This window comes from Eutrigla gurnardus (assembly GCF_963514095.1).
Source record: "Eutrigla gurnardus genome assembly, chromosome: 22".
NCBI classification, from domain to species: domain Eukaryota; kingdom Metazoa; phylum Chordata; class Actinopteri; order Perciformes; family Triglidae; genus Eutrigla; species Eutrigla gurnardus.
The window spans coordinates 19925787-19947972 of NC_139933.1; the positions used below are offsets into that span (position 1 = coordinate 19925787).

The 22186-nt window shown below is 42.7% G+C and overlaps 3 protein-coding genes across 7 annotated transcripts in view; 2 read left to right on the forward strand and 1 right to left on the reverse strand.

The window, feature by feature from the left end:
* qki2 (QKI, KH domain containing, RNA binding 2) overlaps nucleotides 1–5263 on the forward strand; it is a 13969-nt gene extending 8706 nt beyond the window's left edge. Inside the window, exons 6-9 of one of the 5 annotated variants that reach the window (XM_084002109.1) lie at nucleotides 191–475; nucleotides 868–891; nucleotides 1550–1627; nucleotides 3632–5263. In XM_084002109.1, coding sequence (XP_083858235.1) covers nucleotides 191–475; nucleotides 868–891; nucleotides 1550–1627; nucleotides 3632–3654 — 410 coding nt within the window. In that variant the 3' untranslated portion in view covers nucleotides 3655–5263. Of the gene's footprint in view, nucleotides 1–190; nucleotides 476–867; nucleotides 2898–3631 lie in introns of those variants that run through there. The other 4 variants (XM_084002110.1, XM_084002111.1, XM_084002112.1 and 1 more) reach the window with 4 other exon arrangements.
* A 4285-nt stretch (nucleotides 5264–9548) lies between these two features.
* On the forward strand, nucleotides 9549–15201 carry timm23a (translocase of inner mitochondrial membrane 23 homolog a (yeast)). The gene is made up of 7 exons (XM_084002138.1): nucleotides 9549–9927; nucleotides 10087–10145; nucleotides 10241–10334; nucleotides 10463–10547; nucleotides 10645–10703; nucleotides 13640–13750; nucleotides 14354–15201. Exons 1-7 carry the CDS (start codon nucleotides 9822–9824, stop codon nucleotides 14485–14487), a joined length of 648 nt encoding a protein of 215 aa, XP_083858264.1. The 5' UTR covers nucleotides 9549–9821; the 3' UTR covers nucleotides 14488–15201.
* Nucleotides 15202–15246: 45 nt separating this feature from the next.
* LOC311008444 (elastase-1) lies at nucleotides 15247–21542 on the reverse strand. Its single transcript, XM_084002137.1, has 6 exons — nucleotides 21173–21542; nucleotides 20938–21047; nucleotides 19990–20084; nucleotides 19607–19887; nucleotides 15635–15798; nucleotides 15247–15548 (listed from the first exon to the last, which is right to left on the reverse strand). The coding sequence occupies exons 1-6, from the start codon at nucleotides 21306–21308 to the stop codon at nucleotides 15369–15371; spliced, it is 966 nt and encodes a 321-aa protein (XP_083858263.1). The 5' UTR covers nucleotides 21309–21542; the 3' UTR covers nucleotides 15247–15368.
* Nucleotides 21543–22186: the final 644 nt, after the last annotated feature.

Genomic DNA, 22186 nt, shown 5'->3' on the forward strand with positions numbered 1-22186 from the left:
TGGAGGAGGGTTGGTGGGTGACAAAAGAGGGGTCTCGGTACAGGAGTCCACTGTATATGTGAACAATGCCTCTGTTTTTCCTGTTAAATAGACTGTTTGTCCTTTCCTTCTTCTCCCCTGTCTATTGTGTGTGTGCTCGTGTGTGGGTGTGCGCATACTTGCATTACTGTATGTTTCGTGTGCCACGCAGCCACCGCCGGCTTCCCTCTAGGGACACCTCAGGCACCTCGGATCATCACGGGCCCGACGCCCGTCCTGCCTCCCTCCCTTCGCAACCCCACCCCCGTCAACACGCCGACTCTCATGCCTCTGATTCGTCAGATCCAGAGCTCTGCTCTTGTGCAGGGAGGCAATCCGCACCCGGCACTGGTGCAGCAAGGCCCAGAGTCTGGAATCATCTACGCCCCCTACGAGTATCCCTACACACTCACGCCCTCCATATTGGAATACCCGATTGACTCAACTGGAGTATTAGGTATTTGGAAATCAAAATTCACAACTTGTTACAGAGTCAATGGATGTATTATGAGAACTGGATACTGGACTCCAATTAGTCCCTCCGGCTTGTCCCAATCATATAGTATTTCTAATATCCAAATATTATACCTTCATGAGCAAAAAATCGTAATAAATCATAATTGACCTTCATAATGGAAGGGAAAATGCTTTTGAGTCACAGAAAAGCTCTGCACTTTTACCTGGTGTATACTTACCGTACATCTATATATACATACATACATACATACAAGTTTTTCTGTTACAGTACTACGGTTTGCCACTGGGACTAATTGGCAGTCCTATCCAGCTCTTGTAATACATCCAGGAACATACGTTGATGAATGCTGAAGCTCATTGCTGGGCTAACAGTCCCTTCTTCCTGTGTTTTTGCAGGTATGGCTTTCCCAACCAAAGGCTAAGCGATAGCAACCCTCCCTTCCTAGCACACACACGAACTGGCTTGCAGAACGCCCCCCCCCCCCCCCACATGCTTGTTCCACAGAGCAAACATTTAAAGTTTGTTCACACTTTAGGATGACAGATTCCTTGACAGGCATTCTGTAGTCAAGTGTCCATACCTGTTTTTTCTCATTTTTCACCATTTCCTCTTTGTATTAGCAGAGTAGTGTTGTGGTGTGAAAGCTATTTAACTTTTTTTAATAGTTCAGCTTCCGCTTTTAGCTTTTAACACATATGTAGAGAACCCATAGCTATTTTAGTGCTACTTGTGATTTAATATATGTTAAAGCTTATTTTAATCACAGAGCTATAGAGTGACTTTGCTTACAGCTGATGCTGAATCTACTAGTGAAGCTTAGTGAGAAATTAGTGGTTTGGATTAATATTTTCTTTAGAAGACAGAAGACCACAAAACAACATAAGTCTGTCTCTTAGAAGCGATATTTTCTTTTCCCTTATTTTCACCCGCAGCCTTGAGAACACTTTGTAAATTCCTGGTTTCACTGATGTTGGTGCCATGGGTGGACTGTTTCGATGTCTTTCTGATGAGTAACCTTATGTGTTCTGTTTTGGCGATGTCAATGGCTGTTAGCAGGTACCATGACCACTAAGGTACGACGCCACGACAAGAGAATCCATCCTTACCAAAGGGTAGTGACCCCAGACAGAGGTTAGTTAGCTCACCAGCCACTTTATGTGTATGTGTGTGTGTGTTAGTGTGCGTGCATGCATACCAACGGACCAATTTCAGTAAATTTCAGTTTACATGCGTCTGTAATACAGCGTGCCTAAAAAGAAAAAAAATAAATAACTGCATCAGGCGATAAAGGTCACAGGCTGAAGCAGCTTCAGTGTAAAATGTGAAACTGTATTTGTTGCAGTGAAAAAGGTGAGCAGATTGGGAAGGGACCATGTGAGGGGTGAAAGCTTCGGCGGTTATCTTTGCTCCTCTGGTAGATAAACTGGACGGCTTGCAGGCCGGGACCCTCTCAATTAGAATGGATTGCTCCGTTCATGTGACCCGGTCCTTGTGACTCCAGATTTGGAGTCCTCTGTCGTTTTCGTTGTTGTTTTATCTCTTCATTACTACTTTTGTCCCTACAAATAACTGTGGGAAGTTTTATTTATACCCAACTTCATTCCAGTAGATTTCCACAAATGTTTTTTTTCTTTTTTATTATAATTATTAATTAAATCCTGTGATGTGCCCAATGACTATATGACACTTAAAGTAACAGTGATTGTCTTTTTTTCTGAAGGTCATTCGAGTCAATATGATCTTCGGTCTTTACTACTAAAACACAGCGTGTGATAACTACTGAAGTCTGTGTTACAAGCTCTTTTGTATGAAATACTGTTGTTTGTGGTCTTATCAGTCGCCCACTGGACTTTATCATTGGGGCTGTTTACATATTTCATATATTTCTTAGCCAGAGTGGTGCTGTTACCATGTATTTAGCTGCAAAATAAATTTGTATATAGGGAATTTTAAGGATTTAAGTGCTTATATGACGCTTATGGAACAAGATCGCTTTGGAAATACTTGTAGTATTTTTTTCCCTTTTTTTAGTTTGTACATTTTTGTTTTTGTTTTTACGATATGCCTTTCTATAGATCAAGTGTCTCCATGTAAACTTCAAACTTTTATTCAAGGTGTGTAGCTACTACTGTTTTAGTCACCACGAAAGGTGGCAATGAAGGCAGTGTTTTGCTCTGTCTATTTAAGATGAGGTGACCTTCTCGATTCACAGGACTCGTGACTGTTTTATGCAATAGAAATGGACTAGCTCGCTACGTTATATTGTTTGTGTGTGCGCGCATGTTTGTGTGTGTGTGTGAGTGTGTGTGTGTGAGTGTGTGTGTGTATGAGCGGTGGCGCTCTTGTTGTACAAAATGGACAAAAAACACTAAAAGGCAATAAAGATGACTATTGAAAAAAAAATCTGTAAAGAAAACCAAGGCCTCTAAATTCTTGTAGTTAGTCTGTCTATTGTTAAATTGTTTCTTAAGTCCTTCTAAAATCACCATCTCTTAACCTCTCATCACTATCTCTTATGGTGCCTCTTTGCTTGCTGGAGTGATCAGATGCTCCTCTAGTACATCATAGCAAATAGATCAAACCATAATCAATAACGAGTTAATCTTTCAGATCTTATGCCTGCTGCTAAACAACAGCTCTTCTTGTCAGTAGGCGAAAGTATTTCTCAGGCCCAGACACTTTTTCTTTGGATATAAAGGTCACTCTCTCACCCACATGGAACCATGCTGTCTCCCTCTCTGTCCATGGTTTCACTGTCTGTCTTTGCTAGACGTAGCCCAGCTAGCATGAGTAGTATCACTAGAGTGGCGGTCACATGACAGGAGGGGGGTCTCTCCCAAGGCTCGACCCTGCAAAACGCCTTCATGAGCACATGTGAGCATCGCTAACCATCCATTCCTCGCATCACCGCCGGCCAGTGGTTGATGCGAGTCCTTCTGAATGGTCATGCCGGGCTCATGAAGGTGTTGTGCAGCCCCTCACGCTGTGTGACTGCAGTAGATCTGCCTTGTTGTCATCCTGACGCCACTAGCTGACACTAATCTCTCTTCTATCTTTTTTTCTTTTTATGTCCCCTTTTATGTGCCCTTTTTGTTTCCTTTCCACGTATGTCCGTCTATGTCTGTCTAACTCTAGCTGCCACGGCAACTAACCCATGACCCCTTGACCTTCTGACCTTTCCGCCCACTGATGACCCACCCATCTCTGCCTGCTGGCGTGCTCATTGGCCCACGGCCCCGTCACTCCCCAAGCTCAGCCAACCAGACCAGCACATTGGGAACAACCCCCGGCTGCTTCTGTCTAACCGGCCAACCAGACGACAACGATCATGGGCATAAACCTCAGGACCCTGCCCACCACCAAGTCCTAACCTAAACTTTACGTGCCTTCCTTCCAAAATTCCAAAGCCAGTCTGAGAATGTTTTATAACCAGTCGAAATCCCAATCTGTATCAGCTGTTGCCATGCATAACCAGAAGACTTTATTCGCGAACGGCCCGGTAATTGGTCATTGGCTCCTAAACCAATCCAGGCTGTGCCAAATTGTCTCCCTGAGCTGCCCTCAGTACATGTGATGCAATAATAATGACTCTATTAATAACATGGTAACTATACTGATTATAATGGTACTTATCCAGCACAGAAAGCCTCCACAAACACTAAAAACTAAAAGAGATAAGTTGATATTTTGAAGCATCTTTCCACATCGAACACCTCTTACTTAACTTTTCTTCTTCTCTGGATGGATTGCTTCTTTTCTGTGCCAACATACATTCATTAACTTACACCTCATAATTGTTTAAAAAAAAAAAAATAATATAACACGCTTTCCCTTGAATGTAACAATGTGTCTCATTTCCTTTTCAAAATTAGAAATTTACATTTCTCCATGACACGTTTATACGAGAAAAACTCAACTTAAAAAAAGGAAAATACCACACTTTTTTTTTCAATGTAAAGCAACAGGTGCTCAGTGAGGAAACATAACAAACTGGAATCCAAAATGCCAAAGTATCTCTTTTTTGTTTTTCTTAATAGGTAAAGTATCCCAAAACTGAGTCAACATGTTATGCAGTATAAATGCCAAGGCTGCACAGTTCAGATGCACCCAGGAGAGTCGAGTTTGCACTTCTTTTGTCTAAATTGAGACGATTTACACAACGATGCCTTTGCCTTTTTTCACACTACAGTATTGTATGAGCTTGAACAACGGTGCCTTTATTTATTTGAGAACAATGGAACAATGTTGCACCTAAAGCTTTTACTACTAGATTGTGGGGTTTGCACCCAGCATGAAATGATGTCCTTGGGTTTATGCAGATTAATTGTAATCATCTACATTTTACGGCTTTACATCCATAACTCTTCTTAATTCAGATGTTGGTGCCAAAACACAAAAAATAAAGTGGCTCATTTGAATTGGAAGTGCTATGCAGTATCAACACAGCAGCTACGATGTCTGAAATGTTTATGTGAGGTTCAGAAACCTCGAGAAAACAGTGTTATATTTGATCTTTTTTGTTGTTTTGTTTGTTTGTTTTGTTGTGGATTAAGTCGCCCATGTCATTTCATATATAGCATGTGTATCTGATTTTTCAGAAGGCGTGTTGCAGTTATACACACACGCATACACACAAACCGACCGATGCCTTGACATAAAGAAGAAAAAGAAATCATGGAGCCGTAACATCTGTAACAAGTTTATAATGTATTTTTATATTCTATTTTGTACGTGAAAATAACATTAAATTACCTTTTCAGATAAGAACACCATGCCTTATTACGGGGAGTAATTTGATAAATATAACAGTATGTGTCACTAGTAATCGATGTCCTGATGTACTGGAGTCTCTCATGTCCTCTGTATTAACTGCCCTCTGTGCCTTTTTGTATACTATGAGTGTGACGAATAACAGTATAGTACAACATTAATCAGTGCCAAGTGTAGGTTACTAACTGTTACCACTTCTGTGATTATTAACCACTTTAATGGTATCTGTCTCTGCTTTGGATTCCTCTAAAAAAAATGACATGCGTTTCCAAAAAAAATATGAATATGTTGAACTATGAACTTTTAACTTTTAAAGTGAGCAGGAATAACTCTTTGTATACTATTAAACTCATAGTTGTAAAACTAACAAACTTTGTTGCTTTGTCTCTTAAGCACTTAATTATGCAAATCAGCTTCCTTTCTGCATACTAATCACCAAACACGCCTTGGATACAGAGTGTGTGTGTGAGGTGTGTGTGTGTGTGTGTGTATGTGGGGGGGGGACCCAAGGAAAAGGCCATAACATGTTTTTTCCCACTTCTCCTTTTCTGTGCTCTTTCTCTTGTCTCCATCTACTCCTGCTATTTAAGTCGACATTACGCACATCGATGTGTGTAATAAGAGAGAGCAAAACACACCCAGCTCACCATGGTTTCTCAGAGGCATGCACATGTATAACAGAAAAAAGGGTGGGGAAGTGGAGGGTGGGGGTTCAGGTTCGGAGGACTAGATGGCTAGGGAATTAAAGGGAAATTGATTGTGCAAGCTCGCCCTCAAACATCTGCAGAGTAAATATTGCACAGGATCACAGTCTTTCCCCCAAAGTCTCTGAAAACTTACCAATAATATGTTACATGTGTCATGGCAGCTATGTGTTTTTATGTACTTCTTATTTTCTCTCTCTTTCTGAGGGTGCACTTATTTTAAAAAGGTATATAGAGCAAAAAGAAGAAAAAATAGCCTTTTCTGACACAAAGTTCCCTTTGAACTACACATTTAAGGTTTCAAACGCAAAAAAAAAGAAAAGCAAAGAGAAAATCACGTGGGGCTTTTCTGTGGTGAATGCAGCAGTGGGTGGCTCATTCGTCCTCTCCCTGCCCTTCCTGCCTTCATTGTGGAGTTGAGGGGAGATATTGAACTTCAGGATTGGAGTTGAGGCTGCGCTGTGGCCGTAACCCTGACACCCTCATGATCAGAGAGAGAGAGAGAGAGAGAGAGAGAGAGAGAGAGAGAGAGAGGACAATATGTGACCGCTGCTGACAATCCCCTGGATAGGAAGAAGGAGAGTGGAGATAGCAAGAGGGAGAAAAGTACAAGAGAGACTGTGTGGATAGGGATGGGTGGGGGTGCAAGATGTGTGTGTGTGTGTGTATGCACGCATGTGTGTGTCTGGATGGTTGTGTACTCTTGTTTGTTTTTCCTGTTTTCAGTCAAGTTTTGTGCTGTTTTTTTCCCCTTCTTCATCCTAGTCTGCTCTTGAAGCATCTGGTAATGTATTTTGCAGTCTATTGCCAACTCTGGGGCCCAGAGCTCCCAGCGCTTACAATTAAAGTGTAGCTGTATGTGTGTGAGTGTGTGTGTGTGTGTGTGTGTGTGTGTGTGTCTGTGTGTTAATGTGTGTGTGTGTGTGTGTGTGTGTGTGTGTGTGTGTGTGTGTGTGTGTGTGTGTGTGTGTGTGTGTGTGTGTGTGTGTGTGTGCATACGGGGGGGCGATAAAGACAGGAAAGTGAGAGGAGAAGACAGGTTGATTTACATTACTATGTATGTACAGCATTCTCCACATAATGAACAGCTCTAGATTCCCTCCTCTTGGTAAATATTTGATGGCTGAGTGGCGGAATGATTTTAGCCCAAAATAACGGGAGTCCTATAAGCCGCTCAAAAAGTTGTATTTCAAACCCCGTCTCTCCCTTGTCCTCTTCCCATGTAAATAAGGCCAACTCCCCCTAACTCCACACACCCCTCTGAGGCAGTTTAAAGACCCAACACTGTCTCCTTGTCTCCTTGACAACCGGCATACACTGGGGTCCTGTCGTGGCCTCTCTGTCTTTTGTGTTTGGGAGCTCAGAGAGACAGAAAGAAAGAGAGAGGAAGAGAGAGAGAGAGAGAGAGAGAGAGCGAGAGAGAGAGAGAGAGAGAGAGAGAGAGAGGGAGAGAGGAAGAGAGGAAAAGGAGGATGAAAACAACGCTCGAAAAAAAAGATGACATCACAGTAATTTCATACCACAACTGAAAATTTGGTTCGTAGCCCAACGCTGCTGCTGCTGCTGATGATGATGGTGAAGATGATTAGCCACAGAATGGGTGGCAGCTTAGTTTTAAGAGTGTGATCAGGGGGGGAGAGAGAGAGAGAGAGAGAGAGAGAGAGAGAGAGAGAGAGAGAGAGAGAGAGAGAGAGAGAGAGAGGCCCATGGCTGAATGGAGCATTGTGGGAAAGACAGTGGGCACACTGGGCAGTAACACAGAGAACACTAACTCACAGATCATGCCAGAGAGTCTGAAAACACCCACACTGGGCGACAATGGCAAACTTCATCGCTCCACTTGGCCCTGTTTGAATACACACATACAATGGCAGAATCCAAATAAGATGCTCTGTTATTCGGGAAATTCAAAACACTGAATTCCTTCAGTGCTTCTGTCCCTTTGACTGGCAGCAGATGGCTGGGGCTGCGCCGCATGGATGTGCACGTACGTGTCTTCCACTCCCTGTTGCATCAGAGGTGGATGTAGGTTTGAAAGATGTCAAGATCATGCATCCAGATGACAGGTGTCATGTTTATTTCAGCCGGCTCTGTTGGGACCCAGTTCAAACGATGCACAGTCCAACAAATCCAACGTGTCTGTCGCAGCTGGGAACAAATCGCACTAAATCGGTCAGTTGAATCAGGCCTTATTAGAATGTGGACTGAAGAGTATCAGAACCAACAGGTTTGACCCCTCTATAGCAGGTCTGTTTTTACTCTTAGCTCTCTGCTGCCTCCCGGTGTTGCTTGTGAGGTACTCCACTATTGTTTTGTGACAGGATGCACAATAAACTGAGTAGCAAAAAAAAAAGTACATAACAAAATGTGAAATGTGAAATCCATTTCAAACTGATACATGAAATGCATCTATATCCATGAAAACCAAGTTCAACAGTTGTAAAATGGTAAATGGCCTCATTTATTTAGTGCTTTTCTCCAGAGTGCTTTACATCAATGACTGACATTCACCCATTCACACACACATTCACACACCGACGGCGGAGTCAACCACGCAGGGCGACAGCCAGCTCGTCAGGAGCAATTAGGGTGAGGTGTCTTGCTCAGGGACACCAGGCACTCAGCTAGGAGGGCCAGCAATCTTGCGGTCGCTAGCCATCTGCTCTACCTCCTGAGCTAATGCCCCCCGAGTTGTGTCTAGTTGGTTTCTTCTTCTGAAAAGCAGACACTGAAACCACTGAACATTTTGTTTCTTGCTGTCACTCCCAGAAATGTTGTCAGCAAATGTAAACAAGTCTGTTGTAATCCCTTACTGTATACAATATATGGATTGGTGATGAAGGAGATACAGGAATATTTGCTGAATAATTAAAACTTACTGCACAAGAACAGTCAATCTGTAAGAAACACTATACAGGCCTTTTTCATGTAAACTAAAGACCACTGAAAAGTTCTAATTAAAATACCACTGACATTCATTAAATGTTATGATGTCAGACTCTAACTCCCTTCGTGGAAAATTATATAATTGCTGTGCAACTAGATACATTTACTCAAGTACTAAGTACAACTTTGCAGTACTTAACACGTGATTTATTTTAATGGCTTTTATTCTAATTAATTTCAGAGGCAAATATTGTTCTTTTTTTGCAAGGTGCTTTTCACTTGATAAATCCATAAAAGTCAAATGTGATGTAGTCTACTTTGAAGGTGATCGTTCTCCAAAATAAGTCAGCCTACTTTTGCTTTTGATAAATTATACATTTTGCTGATAGTAGGCTACTTTTGTGCTGTATTATTTTGTTTTTGTGTACAAATGTACACTTGTAATGTCCTGGCTGCGTCACACCGTTTAACCTTAGGTTAAGTAAACTGATCCCAGATCCATGGAGGTGTCGTAAAGTCGTAGGACTTACAAACATTATCAAAACGGCTTCGTTGCCTTATTTGTCACGTTTACATTGGTTATGGTCTTAAAATCATCAGATGAAAATCATGTGTATGACAGTTTTGTCTATTTTCTCCCCTCATAGTCGGGTTTGCTGACGTAAGGACATGTCGTCGTCAGTTGTCGCTTTACGGCAGAGCGTGCTGCTGGAGGTCAGAGGGTTTCACAAGAAGCCTTGCTCGGTAGGCTGTAAAGGAAACTCCATCGGTTTCCATCGGTTAAACTCACGGAGGATTTCAACATACACATCAAAAGGATATCGTATGTTGGTGTCGTTGAATTCAGCAGCTCGTTGTCAATCTGTTTGTCTTTGATTTTGATTATTGTGACGAAGCTAGCGCTAGTTAACGTTGCCCAGATCGGCTCGGCTAGCAGCACCCGTGTTCACCCAATATTCTCAACCATGGACAACAACTCACAAGGATCGGGGGGAATGAAAGGAGGTATCGGGAGCCTCTTTGGAGGAAGTGCACCTGAATACTCCAACACAGAGCTCGCCGGCGTTCCCTGTAAGCTTGCACATTGCTTTAGTTAGTTTAAACCAGTAACATTGTACTGTACCAGATTCATGGCCTTTAAAGTATTCTGTAAACTCAAATACAACGTTCTCAATATGTAACGTTGCCCGTGTAAAGTGAGCTTACATCTTTGTTGTGATGTAATTTCAGTAACTGGAATGAGTCCGCTGTCCCCTTATCTCAATGTCGACCCTCGTTACCTGGTCCAGGTATGCTTCAGTAGCTACAGCTAACGTAGCATTTTAGCCGTATTGGTTGTTAAATGTTTTTTTTTTTTTATGTGTTTTTCTTCTTTGTGTTTCAGGACACAGATGAGTTTATTCTACCTACAGGTGCCAATAAAACAAGGGGGAGGTTTGAACTGGCTTTCTTTACCATTGGAGGGTCCTGTATGACTGGTAAGAGTCTTTTAACTCCCGCAACATTTTATACAACTTACTTGTAGTGAACATGAGTGTACACCTATAAAGTAAACTGGGACGCCCACTGAATCAGAGTTCTAATGCCTCACTCTTTTTGTCTACAGGTGCAGCACTTGGAGCAGTAAATGGTCTCAGAGTGAGCCTGAAGGAGACTAGAGACATGGGTTGGTCCAAACCTCGTAACGTGCAGTGAGTATGGAGACATAGTTCAGTTTACCAGTAGAGTTATTACTATTGTTACACCCGGATCACTTTACCTATCTAAATGTTTGCTTTCTCTCCCTAGGATTCTCAACATGGTGACCAGACAGGGTGCTTCATGGGCTAATTCTCTGGGCTCTGTTGGTAAGAATATTATAACGCATGTCAGAACATATTAATAAGGATATTCACTTAGCTCATGGATGAGAATCATGGATGGATGGATGGATGGATGGATGGATGGATGGATGGATGGGTAGATAGCTTACATTATTTATCCCCAAGAGGAAATTTCAGTGTTACAGCAGCAGTTAAACATTTAGACATTAATCACAACAGATGCACTTTACACAAGACAAACATGAGGTAGCTTAAAAGAACACACACAAGCCATGTTTCCATCCAAAGTGATTCGAATTACTGGGAAATGCGCATTAAAAGAAATTCGAATCATGTGTGTTTCCATCAAAAGAACGGACTTTGGTGAAAACTACAAATTCGCGCGAGTTTTCTAAGTCACGCGAGATTTTCCGCGGGTTGGCATGGCAACCAGCCTGTAAACATTCCGTCGTCTTCCTGCCGGTGTTTTGATGTTTTACAATGGAGAGAGGACTTCAGTCATTAATTACACTCGCTCAAGTGGTGCTCGATCTTGCGGCGCAGTTGGTCCTGGCAATTAGAGGGGCTGTCAGGTGGAGAAGACAGCAAGCTGCCTTAATTAATGCCCTGGCCCAGCGAGAGATCCGTCAAACACCGGAAGCAGTCGGGGTGAAAGTGCGCTACGTCACACTTGATTCGCATACAGCTGTTTCCATCCCATTCGAATCAACCAAAACCCGGCCATAGCGAGCGTATTTCATTTTGTGCGAATCAGGGGATTTTAATGCGAATCACGGCGTTTCCATCATCATTTTCCGATGCGATACATCTAGATGCGCATCTAAACAGCTGATGGAAACGCACCTACAGATACACATACACAAAAGATATAGTCAAATACTTCCTACTGTACTACTGTATAAAACGTTTTTAAAAATGGCATGAAAAGTGCAAGGTTCAATCTTGGGGCTGACTTAATTCAACTTCTACATGCTCCCACTAGGACAAATCAAGAAAAATAATAACATTGACCTCCATTGCTATGCCGATGACACCCAAATCTATATAGCGCTATCACCAAACGACTATCGCCCCATAGATCTTCTGTGCCAGTGCATTGAGCAAGTCAAAGACATGTGCCAAAACTTCCTACAACTAAATGAGGACAAAACGGAGATAATTGTTTTTGGTGCTAAAAAAGAAAGGTTTAAAGTAATTCAACACCTTCACTCTCTGTCCCTGAAAGCCTCAAATAGAGCAAGAAATCTTGTGGTTATTATGGATTCTGTCACATCAAATCAGTAACATAATCGGCCTACTATCACCTCAAAAATGTAGCAAGACTTAGAGGGCTCATGTCAGCTCAAGACTTAGAAAAACTTGTACATGCCTTTATTACTAGTAGGCTAGACTACTGTAATGGTCTCCTTGCAGGCCCTCCCTAAAAAACTGTCAGGCAGCTACAGCTTGTTCAGAACGCTGCTGCTAGAGTTCTTACAAAGACCAAAAAATGTGAGCACATTACACCAATTCTTAAATCCTTACATTGGCTCCCTGTATGTCAGATAATTGATTTAAAAACCCTCCTGCTCACATATAAATCACTACATGGTCTAGGGCCGAAGTATATCACTTATATGCTCCCACTACATAAGCCTTCTAGACCACTAACATCTTCTGAGACTAATCTGTTTGTGATTCCCAGAGTAAACTCAAATCACGGGAGAGCATTATTTAGTCACTCTGCAACAAATAGCTGGAATAAACTTCCTGAAGATGTAAGACTTGCCCCAACTCTAACTGGACTGAAAACCTTTATGTTCACCATAGCTTTCTGCTAAATCTTTTAATGTCTGCACTGTTTTTTTTTATATTATTGCAAATATGTTTTTATTCTCCTTGTCTTTCTGTAATGCATTTGCCTTTATTTTGCTAAATGTGCTATACAAATAAATTTGCCTTGCCTGCCTTGCCTAAATGGAGATAAGAACTCTCCAGTTGCAGTGCAATTAGATATAGTGCAAATAAGTCCTATGTGCAAGGCTTGTGTTCCTGCCTCAACAGTAGAAAGTACGTTTTCTCTCCCTGGCCAACAGGGATTTATTGAACAGAGATATTGCAGAGCGGAGTTGGATGAGCCTCCAGCTGAAAGAGCTCTGCTGTTTCTGCAGTAGTTTATGTAGTGGGTGGGCTGTGTTCAATTTGGTGAGCAGCATCTTCCTCTCGACCGCCAGCTCCAGAGGTTCCAGAGCAGTCCCCAGCACAGAGCCCGCCTTCCTAAAAAGCTCATTTAGCTTCTTAGTATCCCTGGCTCTGATACTGCTGCCCCAGCAAGCAGCCTCAAAGAAAATTGCACTTGCCACTACAGACTGGCAGAACATGTGCAGCATCTTGTTGCATACATTAAAGGACTTCAGCTTCCACAAGAAGTATGGTCTGCTTTCCTGTATACAGCCTCTGTGTTGCACTTCCAGTCCAGTTTATTGTCCAGAGGAACTCCAAGATACTTGTAGGCGTCCACCACCTGCAACTCCTCACCCTGGATGGTGATATTCTTTAGGAGTGTCCTGTTCCTCCTGAGATCCACTACCATCTCCCTAGGCTTGGTCACATTAAGCATGAGGTAGTTTTACCCCACACCATTCCACATAGTGATCCATAAGTCCTCTGTACTAAGTCTCCTCTCCACCTCTGATACACCCAACAACAGCCATGTCATCTGAGAATTTCTGCAGGTCTCAGAGTTGTACTGAAAGTCGTAGGTGTACAGTGTAAAGAGGCAAGGTGAGAGAACAGTCCCCTGCATATTGCAGCATGTAAGAAAACATTACCTATTTAAATGTATAATATTAGCTTGCTTTTGTGGATTTTGTGTTCATCTTGGGTGTTCAAGTTTTCCTCCTTTTGAATGACTGGACTGGTTCTTGTGTATGACAATAAAGTGCGGTGCATTTTAAAATGTGCATTTTTCTGTGTTGCAGCCTTGTTGTATAGTGTTTTTGGTGTGGCGATAGAGAAGGCCAGAGGAGCAGAAGATGACATCAACACAGTGGCGGCTGGGACACTAACCGGGATACTCTTTAAATCGGGCAGTAAGTGTCTCTTTTCTGCTTGTATATCTGCCATTAATGTTTAGTGTTATTGACTTCAACCCAACAGTACTTGTAGATGTGAAGATCACTTAATTGTAGCATTTGTCTCTTGGTTTAAAACCCTCCTGTTGACATATTGTGGTTTTCTCAAAGTGATTGAGTTTAATGTTACTGACCATAACCCTACTAACAGCATGGAACATGTAGAATGTTACTAGGCTGCAATGAATGATTTATTTATTATGCTGGGTGTTATATATTACATACAAACCATAGCGAGCCACAAGTTAAATCTTAAAATGACAAATTTATTGACAGAAAACCAGTAAAACCTCTCATTTGAGAAGCTGGAAATTGCCTTTGTTTGTTTGCTTAATAAATGCCAATAAACAAATTATCAAAAACTTTCGTATATGTATTGTATGTTAATACTCTGTAGGCATGTTGTGACATACAAAGAGCAATACATGTGCAGGAAATAATTGGAAAGCACCAAATTCTCCACCAAAGTCGATAAAAGACCATACACTGCCTCAATTATCTGGTATTTGATGCATGTTTATTTCCTGTTAAAACCGCTACATCACTCTGTTCCCTCTGCAGGTGGTCTAAAGGGGGTAGCCCGTGGAGGCCTGGCTGGTTTAGCCCTGTCTGGTGCCTATGCTCTCTACAACAACTGGGACCACATCACCGGCTCCTCCTCCTCCTCCTCCTCCTCCTCCTCCAGACTGTACTGAGCCTCTACCACACTCATCTGCTTCTACATAGGGGCCAAATATCTCTCCAGGACACAGCCTTTGACCACAGCGTCAAGAGGAATTAGACTCTGATCAAATGCAGTGTGCTTTCCAGGGAGGTGTGGCCGGTTTCCCCTGGAGTCACCTTCCTTTCCAGGAGCACCCTGGGGACTTTAATGACGTGTTTGGAAAAAGAAGATTAGACTAAATTCCACTGAAGCCAGATGCAGACTGTTCCATAACACCCCACTCTATTTGTCTTCATCGTCCTGAGGTATTCCTGTCATTGTCAATCAGTAATGAGAAGACATTGTGAGGATGTTTTATAGAGGTGTGGTATTTGTCATATGCTTGTTTATGGGAGACTTATTAGTCTTCTTTGATGCTAGTTGTGAAATCAGTCAACCCATGATATTGGTGTTAAATGGGCCAATTTGTAAGATGGCGTGCGTGCCTGCATGTACCAGAAGAATGGCAGTGGATTCACACAGATTCTGGACTGGAAGACTCTTGGAAGACGAGCAAAGATATTTTCAACTACAATCTCTAAACAGGGAAGAGAGCCTAATGGTCAGCTTTACTCTCATATTTATTCAAGCGTATCTCCAGTGGTTTCTGTTTTACTCTGCAATAACTAATCACTGTAAAGCTGTTTTGTGTCTCCAGCAAACCCAATGTATTAAAATGATATTAAAAATGGGAAATATTAACAAAGACATTGTTTTTAACTATGTTTTATTAACATATGCCATGCAGGGCTCTGCCACAACTTTCTGCTGTTTAAAATCAGAGTAGTAGGAGACATTTTGTAGTCGCCTGTAGACGTCTTGACATGGAACGGAGCAGAGCTTATGTTTGCTGTCGGCGAGTCAGATGCCAGCTTAGTGCATGAAGAAGTCCCTGATGCGCGTTGCCTCGATCCAGGGAATGTAGGCGGCGGTGCGGGTGAAAACGCTGGGTTTGTTCTCCACTGTGCAGCCAATTGGGCCAAAGCTCACCACGCCGTGCACCTCCCAGCGGTCCTGCCCCTGCTGGCACAGCAGGGGCCCACCAGAATCACCCTGGTGGAGGAAAAAAGGAGAGAGGCGGGTCGTAAGGTAAAATGAATTCTCACTTCTTCCTCCAACACTGTAAATATCGATCCTACCTGGCATGCAGCAGGCGGGCCCTCGGTGTCCCTGAACCCGGCGCAGATCATGGAGTCTCGGACACGATCTCCCCAGAATTTCTTCTGCCTGCAGGTCTTGAAGTCAATGATGGGCAGGCGAGCTTGATTCAGGGCCTCTGCCAGAGACACATTCTCCTTCCCACCTGAAATAAATTTAAGGAAACACTTTAAATTTAAACTTAAAGTTTTAATGTGACTTATCCACACCCAAGGAGAGAGCAAATAATCAAAAATATAGGTTTGACACAAAATGAGTGCAAAGTGATGTGTATGACCTTGAAAAGCCAGACCCATCACCATTATCGCTTTCACTCTTTTGGGTGAACTAGTCCAAAGCAATATTAAAATGATATGCTTATTCTGCTTCAAGAAAAAAATAGGAATGTGAAAAATATAATTATTTTCTTTGGTATTTTTGTTATGGCTTATTTATTAACTGCCAATCATCAAAGCGTTGTTCTCCAATGTCAAGTTGACAAAGGTGTGTGTGTGTGTTTATATGTGAGCAAGGACGAAGTTTTGATTTTAGAGGTGGGGGGGAGCACAAGTATTTTTAATATTTAAAATTCTAACTCTTACAGTTCACTGTGTTTTCTAGTACTTCTAGTTTTCTATTGCTCCTTTCAAGTCTACTGTTCCCTTTTTTGGTTTGACTGGTTGTAAAGCATGTAGCAAAACATTATCACCCAATTCTAATCTACTACTACTACTACTACTACTACAACAACACCAACAAACAAACAAACAAACAAACAAACAACAACAACCACCACCACCACCACCACCACCAGCCGAGGGGTATTCCATCAAACTCGCTAAGCGCAAAGCCGGGCTAATTTCGATAAACCTCGCTACCTTTAGCGAGAGTTGCGTTCCATCAACGTGACTTGAGGCACTCTCCGCTAAGTAACCATGGGAATTTATCCGACCAAACTAGCCTGCTCCGGGGCAGGCTAACCATCAGGCTTACTTTAGCGGGGGTTTCAGAGAAGGCCGTCTGTCGGAAACAACTGTACCAGCAGAAGGTTCCGCCAAGCCTAGTCCTCGTGATTTCGTCACGTGAAAGACCAAAAATTACCAGAATTACATACCGTATATGAAGTACAAACAGACTATATTTTCAGCAAGTGTCTAAGAATACATGCTTGCAATTAAAAATAAATGAATAAATATGAATAAATCATTTATTTCCTGAACACCGACTGGCCATATCCATCCATCCATTTTCTACCGCTTATCCTGTATTTAGGGTCACGGGGGGGCTGGAGCCGATCCCAGCTGTCATTGGGCGAAGGCAGGGTACACCCTGGACAGGACGCCAGTCTATCACAGGGCCAACATGTAGAGACAAACAACCATTCACACTCACATTCACACCTACGGGCAATTTAGAGTCACCAATTAACCTATCCCCATCCTGCATGTCTTTGGACTGTGGGAGGAAGCCGGAGAACCCGGAGAGAACCCACGCTTACACGGGGAGAACATGCAAACTCCACACAGAAGGAACCCGGGCCGACCCGGGAATCGAACCCAGGACCCTCTTGCTGTGAGGCGAGAGTGCTACCCACTACACCACCGTGCAGCCCCCGACTGGCCATATTATTATCTAAATACATATGTATTTCACGTGTTGTTCATTCCCCACTTGGGTGAGTGGTGATGCACCTGCCCTCAGATGCGGGCAACCCGGGTTCACATCCCAGCAAGGATGTCTTATGTGGTTTTTCTTTTTTTTTTTTGCTTGTATAATTGTCTTTAGATCAGAGAATTAGACCAACATTTTACTTTAACTATGATAAATATGTCATACAATTTCCACAGAACCCAAATATAACTTGCAAAAACATGATAGGCATAAAGATGTTATTATTAATAGCATGTTATAGATCCCAATGACAAAGGCATTGCTGCATGCAATTTTCAGCCACATAAATTCCTTTCAGGTGAGTTCATTAATAGGTTCATTGAATGTGTTCATTGAATTGTTGAGATAAATGAGTTGGTCAATGTATTTACTAGGCCTATTTAAAAAAAGAGAGAAAGAGAGAGTGAGTGATTTCCGGCTAAAGAACGAAATTTCTCAAACTTCCGTAGTCGGGAGTCGAACCGTCGCCTGGAAAGCCGGCACGCTACCTCTACACTATCCTCACGTTCGTGAAATGTTTGTCAGTATTATATTAGAACATGTTATTCTTAACGGTACTTACGCACTTAATCGCTCGGCTCAGCCTCGCGATTTTTATTTATCACTACAGTATTCCCTTTTATGGTTATGATGGGTTTGTACTCCTCGTACAGTTCCATCAATCATTTTTGCTCTGGTCTTTTCTGCCATTTTCTCGATGATTCGACATTCACAGTTCTGGTCTGGCTTCATATCCCGTGAACGGCGTAACACACGACAACGTTAACCAGGCAGTTTACAATAGCAGACTCGTGTAGGACTCCTGGGGCCAGTTCCAGAAAGTAGGTTTTCCTGAAACTCTGTTTTCCATTCCAGAAAGAGAGGTAACTCAACCTTTAGGTCAGTTACCATAGTAACTGACTCTGTGAACCTAACCTGCTCGCTGGCAGGTTTGCTTCAACATACCCTGAATTTCTCCCTACATGTCTCTGCCTTTTTCTGGAATCTGAACCAACTCTTAAAAAAATGTGCCGTCCTTTCCTCGTCAACCTAATCGATACGGAAATAAACGTTTTTCCTACCAATCACATATCTAAACAATATTCTCCGACATTTTCGACATTTCATATCGCGGACATAATGCAGATTCTTTGCAGAGCTCTTAAGATTTTTTTGCGAACGGGAGTTTTCTGAAAAAGGACATTTCTTTATTGAAATAGCTGCTTATATTTACTGTTTAATATGTGAAATATGATTAAAATGATATGCCTTAGTCTACGTATTTGTGCAATATTTGTATGGTTACTTTTCAGCTGAAGCCAGTTTCTTTTTGTGCCTGGGGGATTACACCTAAATAAAAATTCTTATTTGTTCATTGTGCTACTTTGAGATCTACGGGAGTCGAACCCCTGTCACCAGGCAGCGTTGCTAACCATTACACCACAGTGCCACTCTGCATGGCTGAATACAAATAATTATCACCTGTACACTAATCGACTGTTTCAAGTTGGGCCGTAAATGTCCGCCAAGACAACTGTCTCTACTTTGCTGCAGTTACGTTGCTCCGCTTTCGGATGAGCTCGTTTTCTACATAAACACTCAGTAATATCGAATAACGCTCTCCCGGTTGCCATGGTGAATCGTAGTATTGGAGCTCCATTGATGATGGCTTTGTAGAGTCGGCAGGCACGCGTGTAACTCAGAATTGTCATACATGTCAGAGTTGATTGAACTAACTCAGAACTGCCGTTCTGGAACCGAAAACTCAGAGTTGCCCATCTTAGAGCTGGTTGACTCAGAGTTCAGGGTTAGGTTCAGAGTTTGTTGAACCTGCTTTCTGGAATGGGCCCCTGACCATAGACGAGCAGACCGGTCGGTGTGCAAGCAAGATGGAGTGACAGCGGGGACGGCCAATCACACAGAAAAAAGGAAGAGCCAATTGAGGAGCTTGTGGGCGGTCTAAACTAAGGGAAACAGGCGTCAGCTTGAGTGGCCGTTTTCCGCTTGGTCCTAGTGCTTGATGCGTCTCTGTTTACTATAGCGTAACATTGTTTTTAGACGGTAAAAAGTGCATGGGACCAAAACGGCCTTTTGAAAAAGTGCAGGGGACATGTCCCCTGTGTCCCCCACCAAATTACGTCCGTGTATGTGAGCTTCATAACTAGCTACACTTGTGTACACACATTCACATTCCCCAGAGGATGAATCCTATTGATTCCCTGACTTTACCTGTAGGCTGACAAACTTTGATCAGTGGGCCCCGCCCAATGATCTGTCCCCGGGCTTTTCCCCACTTCCTGTTACATCCCCGCTCCTCCACTCACCCCGGGTGTCCCCCCAGCCTGTGACCCAGCAGTAGTGTCCCGGATTGAGGCTGGTCTGCTTGCGCGGCAGGCAGGCGTAGCGGATGAAGTTCGAAGGGACGATGTCTGTGGCCGCCTTCACCAGGGCGATATCGTAATCCAGCTCGCTGTGAGCCGGGTAACGGAAGTTCTCGTGCCGGTAGATTCTCTTCACGGGGAAAATCCTCTCTGCCGTTTCTGAGCGCTTAAGCTGGTGCTTCCCCAGGACGATCCTCCAGCTTCCAGCATCCTCCGCTTTACCTCTGAGAGGCCAAAAATATAGTTGAAGCAAGGCCCTTGTGGTTGTCCTTGTGTTGTATGTATTGAAACTATAACTAAATGCTGCTGTGTTAATGGTTTCTTACTTTTGGAAGCAATGAGCAGCAGTTAGGACCCAGTTTTTATGGATGAGAGTTCCTCCACAGACATGGATGTAATGTTTACTTCCCCTGGGACGGACCTACGTGAAACAACCAGACAGCCTCCTCAGTGATGGGATATTATTTGGAAGCCCTTTTTAACAAGGGAACACATCATAAACCTAACATACTATAATGTATGACTAACTTTAATGCATGAATGCATGTGCTTTTAATAGATCATCTGTCGAGGAATGTTCTTTCACAGTTATTCCCACACCAGTGTGGTATGCGACCAAATTAACTAAACTAAGAATTAAAAAAACTAAGAAGCTATTTTTGTTGTTGGTGGTACAGAACATTGTCGCTGAGATGGTGAGACATTGGGACATAATTGCAACACAACAGATGATCAGAAACCTGCATACTAACATAATGTATTTAGTAATCTCAGTAACCAGGTTTTTCATGTTCATCATTTGCACATGATATTTGGAATATGACCAAAACTGATACTGGAGCTACTAATGTAAATGCACTCAATGATAAAAATGGGTAATTGATTTATTACTTGACCTAAAATGTAGTCATAGTATAAGGCAATTAATCCATAAGCAATTGACAGAAAATTAACTGGTGATTTGCCATACTGTTTTCTTTTTCTTCTATAAGAAATAATCAGATTTTCTTTGTTTTACATTCATTTAAATTAATGTTATTCAGATGCAACAAGTCATTTTAAGGCTTCACCTTGACCATGGGCATTTCTTTTTAACTTTATTTAGACTCTTAATACACAAAATAACTAACCCAAAACATAATTCAACATTGACTTTTTCCTGTGCAGCCCTAGAAGGGATAAGAACTTGGCTGGTGGTAACTTTGCTGGAGTTTTGTATGTAACATTTCCATGCAAACAAAGACCCAATACGGAACCACATCAATACAATTTACCTGCAGAGACACTTGCCAGGGCCAGGAGTGAGGCCTGGCCTCATTCCCAGACACAATCCTCTCAGCCATGTTGGGCTTGAAGTGAGCCATACCACAATCCCTCGGCCAGTCTAAGAGGAGAAAAGAACAATGGAAAAGCCCCCAAAACACAATGAGCAGACATTCAGATAAAACGTGTTTCGACATGTGTGTTTTAACAGGAGCATCGGAGGTGTGTGTTTATGTTTGCCCTCACCCAGGTGGAGGAGTTTGTGCTGTGGCTGTCGTCCGGGAGTGAGTGTGTATGCAGCTGCAGGCAGAAATGCCTTGCTCAATAGCAGCGGCAGAAGTAGCGACAGAAGGAAGAGGAGAGGAGGTCCGGGTACTGCCATGGTCTATCACAGAATCACTGGCCGGCACACGTCCCGCGCTATTTATACCAGGCAGCAAGCGCATGCAGATGTACATACACAGGTACACATGCAGAGCACACACACACGCACCCACACATAACAGCGGGGACAATGAGCTGTGTCACAACAAAGGCTGAACGCTGGATTTTTCTCCTGTAGCTGTGAGTTTTCCACTGCCGCTGAGAAAAAGGGGATTTTGTGGAGTCCCATCAGCATTTTTCACATACATACAGACTGCTCAAAGTACACCAACATGCATGCAGCACAAAGGCAATACTGCACTGTACACAAACATCACGTCATGTCATGTGACATGCACCGGTGACATAGTGACCTGAACGTGACATTTATGTCTGATATCCCAAGCCTCCACAATAGTTCATCCTGCGTATAACATGACTTTGTAAAAACGGTGTTGATGCCGGCGTGTTTACCTGCTTGAAGGCGGCTTGTATGGATATTTATACTTGTCTAGTATAAACGGGTCAACTGAGAGAGGAAAGACTTATGTCAAATACATTGTCATCAGCTTAGATGTTGGTTGATAAATAACAAGGAATTGCAATATAGAAAATAAAGCTAGCTAGCATGGCTCTATAGATTGGCCATGGTCCTCCACCACTTTCCAGACCAATCGATGGATTGGCGCAAATTGTTGCGCATACATTCATGATCCCTGGAGGATGAATCCTAATGAAGCTCGAGCGCCACAGTGAGTTTTATGTGTAATTTTAAGGGGAAGGTGTGTAGGATTTGGTGGCATCTAGCGGTGTTTTTGCAGATTGCAACTGACTTAATATCCCTCCAATGACTCCTCCCTTTCCAAGACAACGTGAGCCACGGAGTGCAAACTGTGG

Excerpts from the sequence above, each read along its gene's own strand:
- timm23a (XM_084002138.1), top strand. The coding sequence starts at position 9,822 with ATGGACAACAACTCACAAGGATCGGGGGGAATGAAAGGAGGTATCGGG. Across the intron at positions 10,146-10,240 it reads ACCCTCGTTACCTGGTCCAG|GACACAGATGAGTTTATTCT; the intron begins GTATGCTTCAGT and ends TTTGTGTTTCAG. Across the intron at positions 10,704-13,639 it reads TAATTCTCTGGGCTCTGTTG|CCTTGTTGTATAGTGTTTTT; the intron begins GTAAGAATATTA and ends TCTGTGTTGCAG.
- LOC311008444 (XM_084002137.1), bottom strand. The coding sequence starts at position 21,308 with ATGGCAGTACCCGGACCTCCTCTCCTCTTCCTTCTGTCGCTACTTCTG. Across the intron at positions 21,048-21,172 it reads GCACAAACTCCTCCACCTGG|ACTGGCCGAGGGATTGTGGT; the intron begins GTGAGGGCAAAC and ends TTCTCCTCTTAG. Across the intron at positions 15,799-19,606 it reads AGGCTGGGGGGACACCCGGG|GTGGGAAGGAGAATGTGTCT; the intron begins GTGAGTGGAGGA and ends AATTTATTTCAG.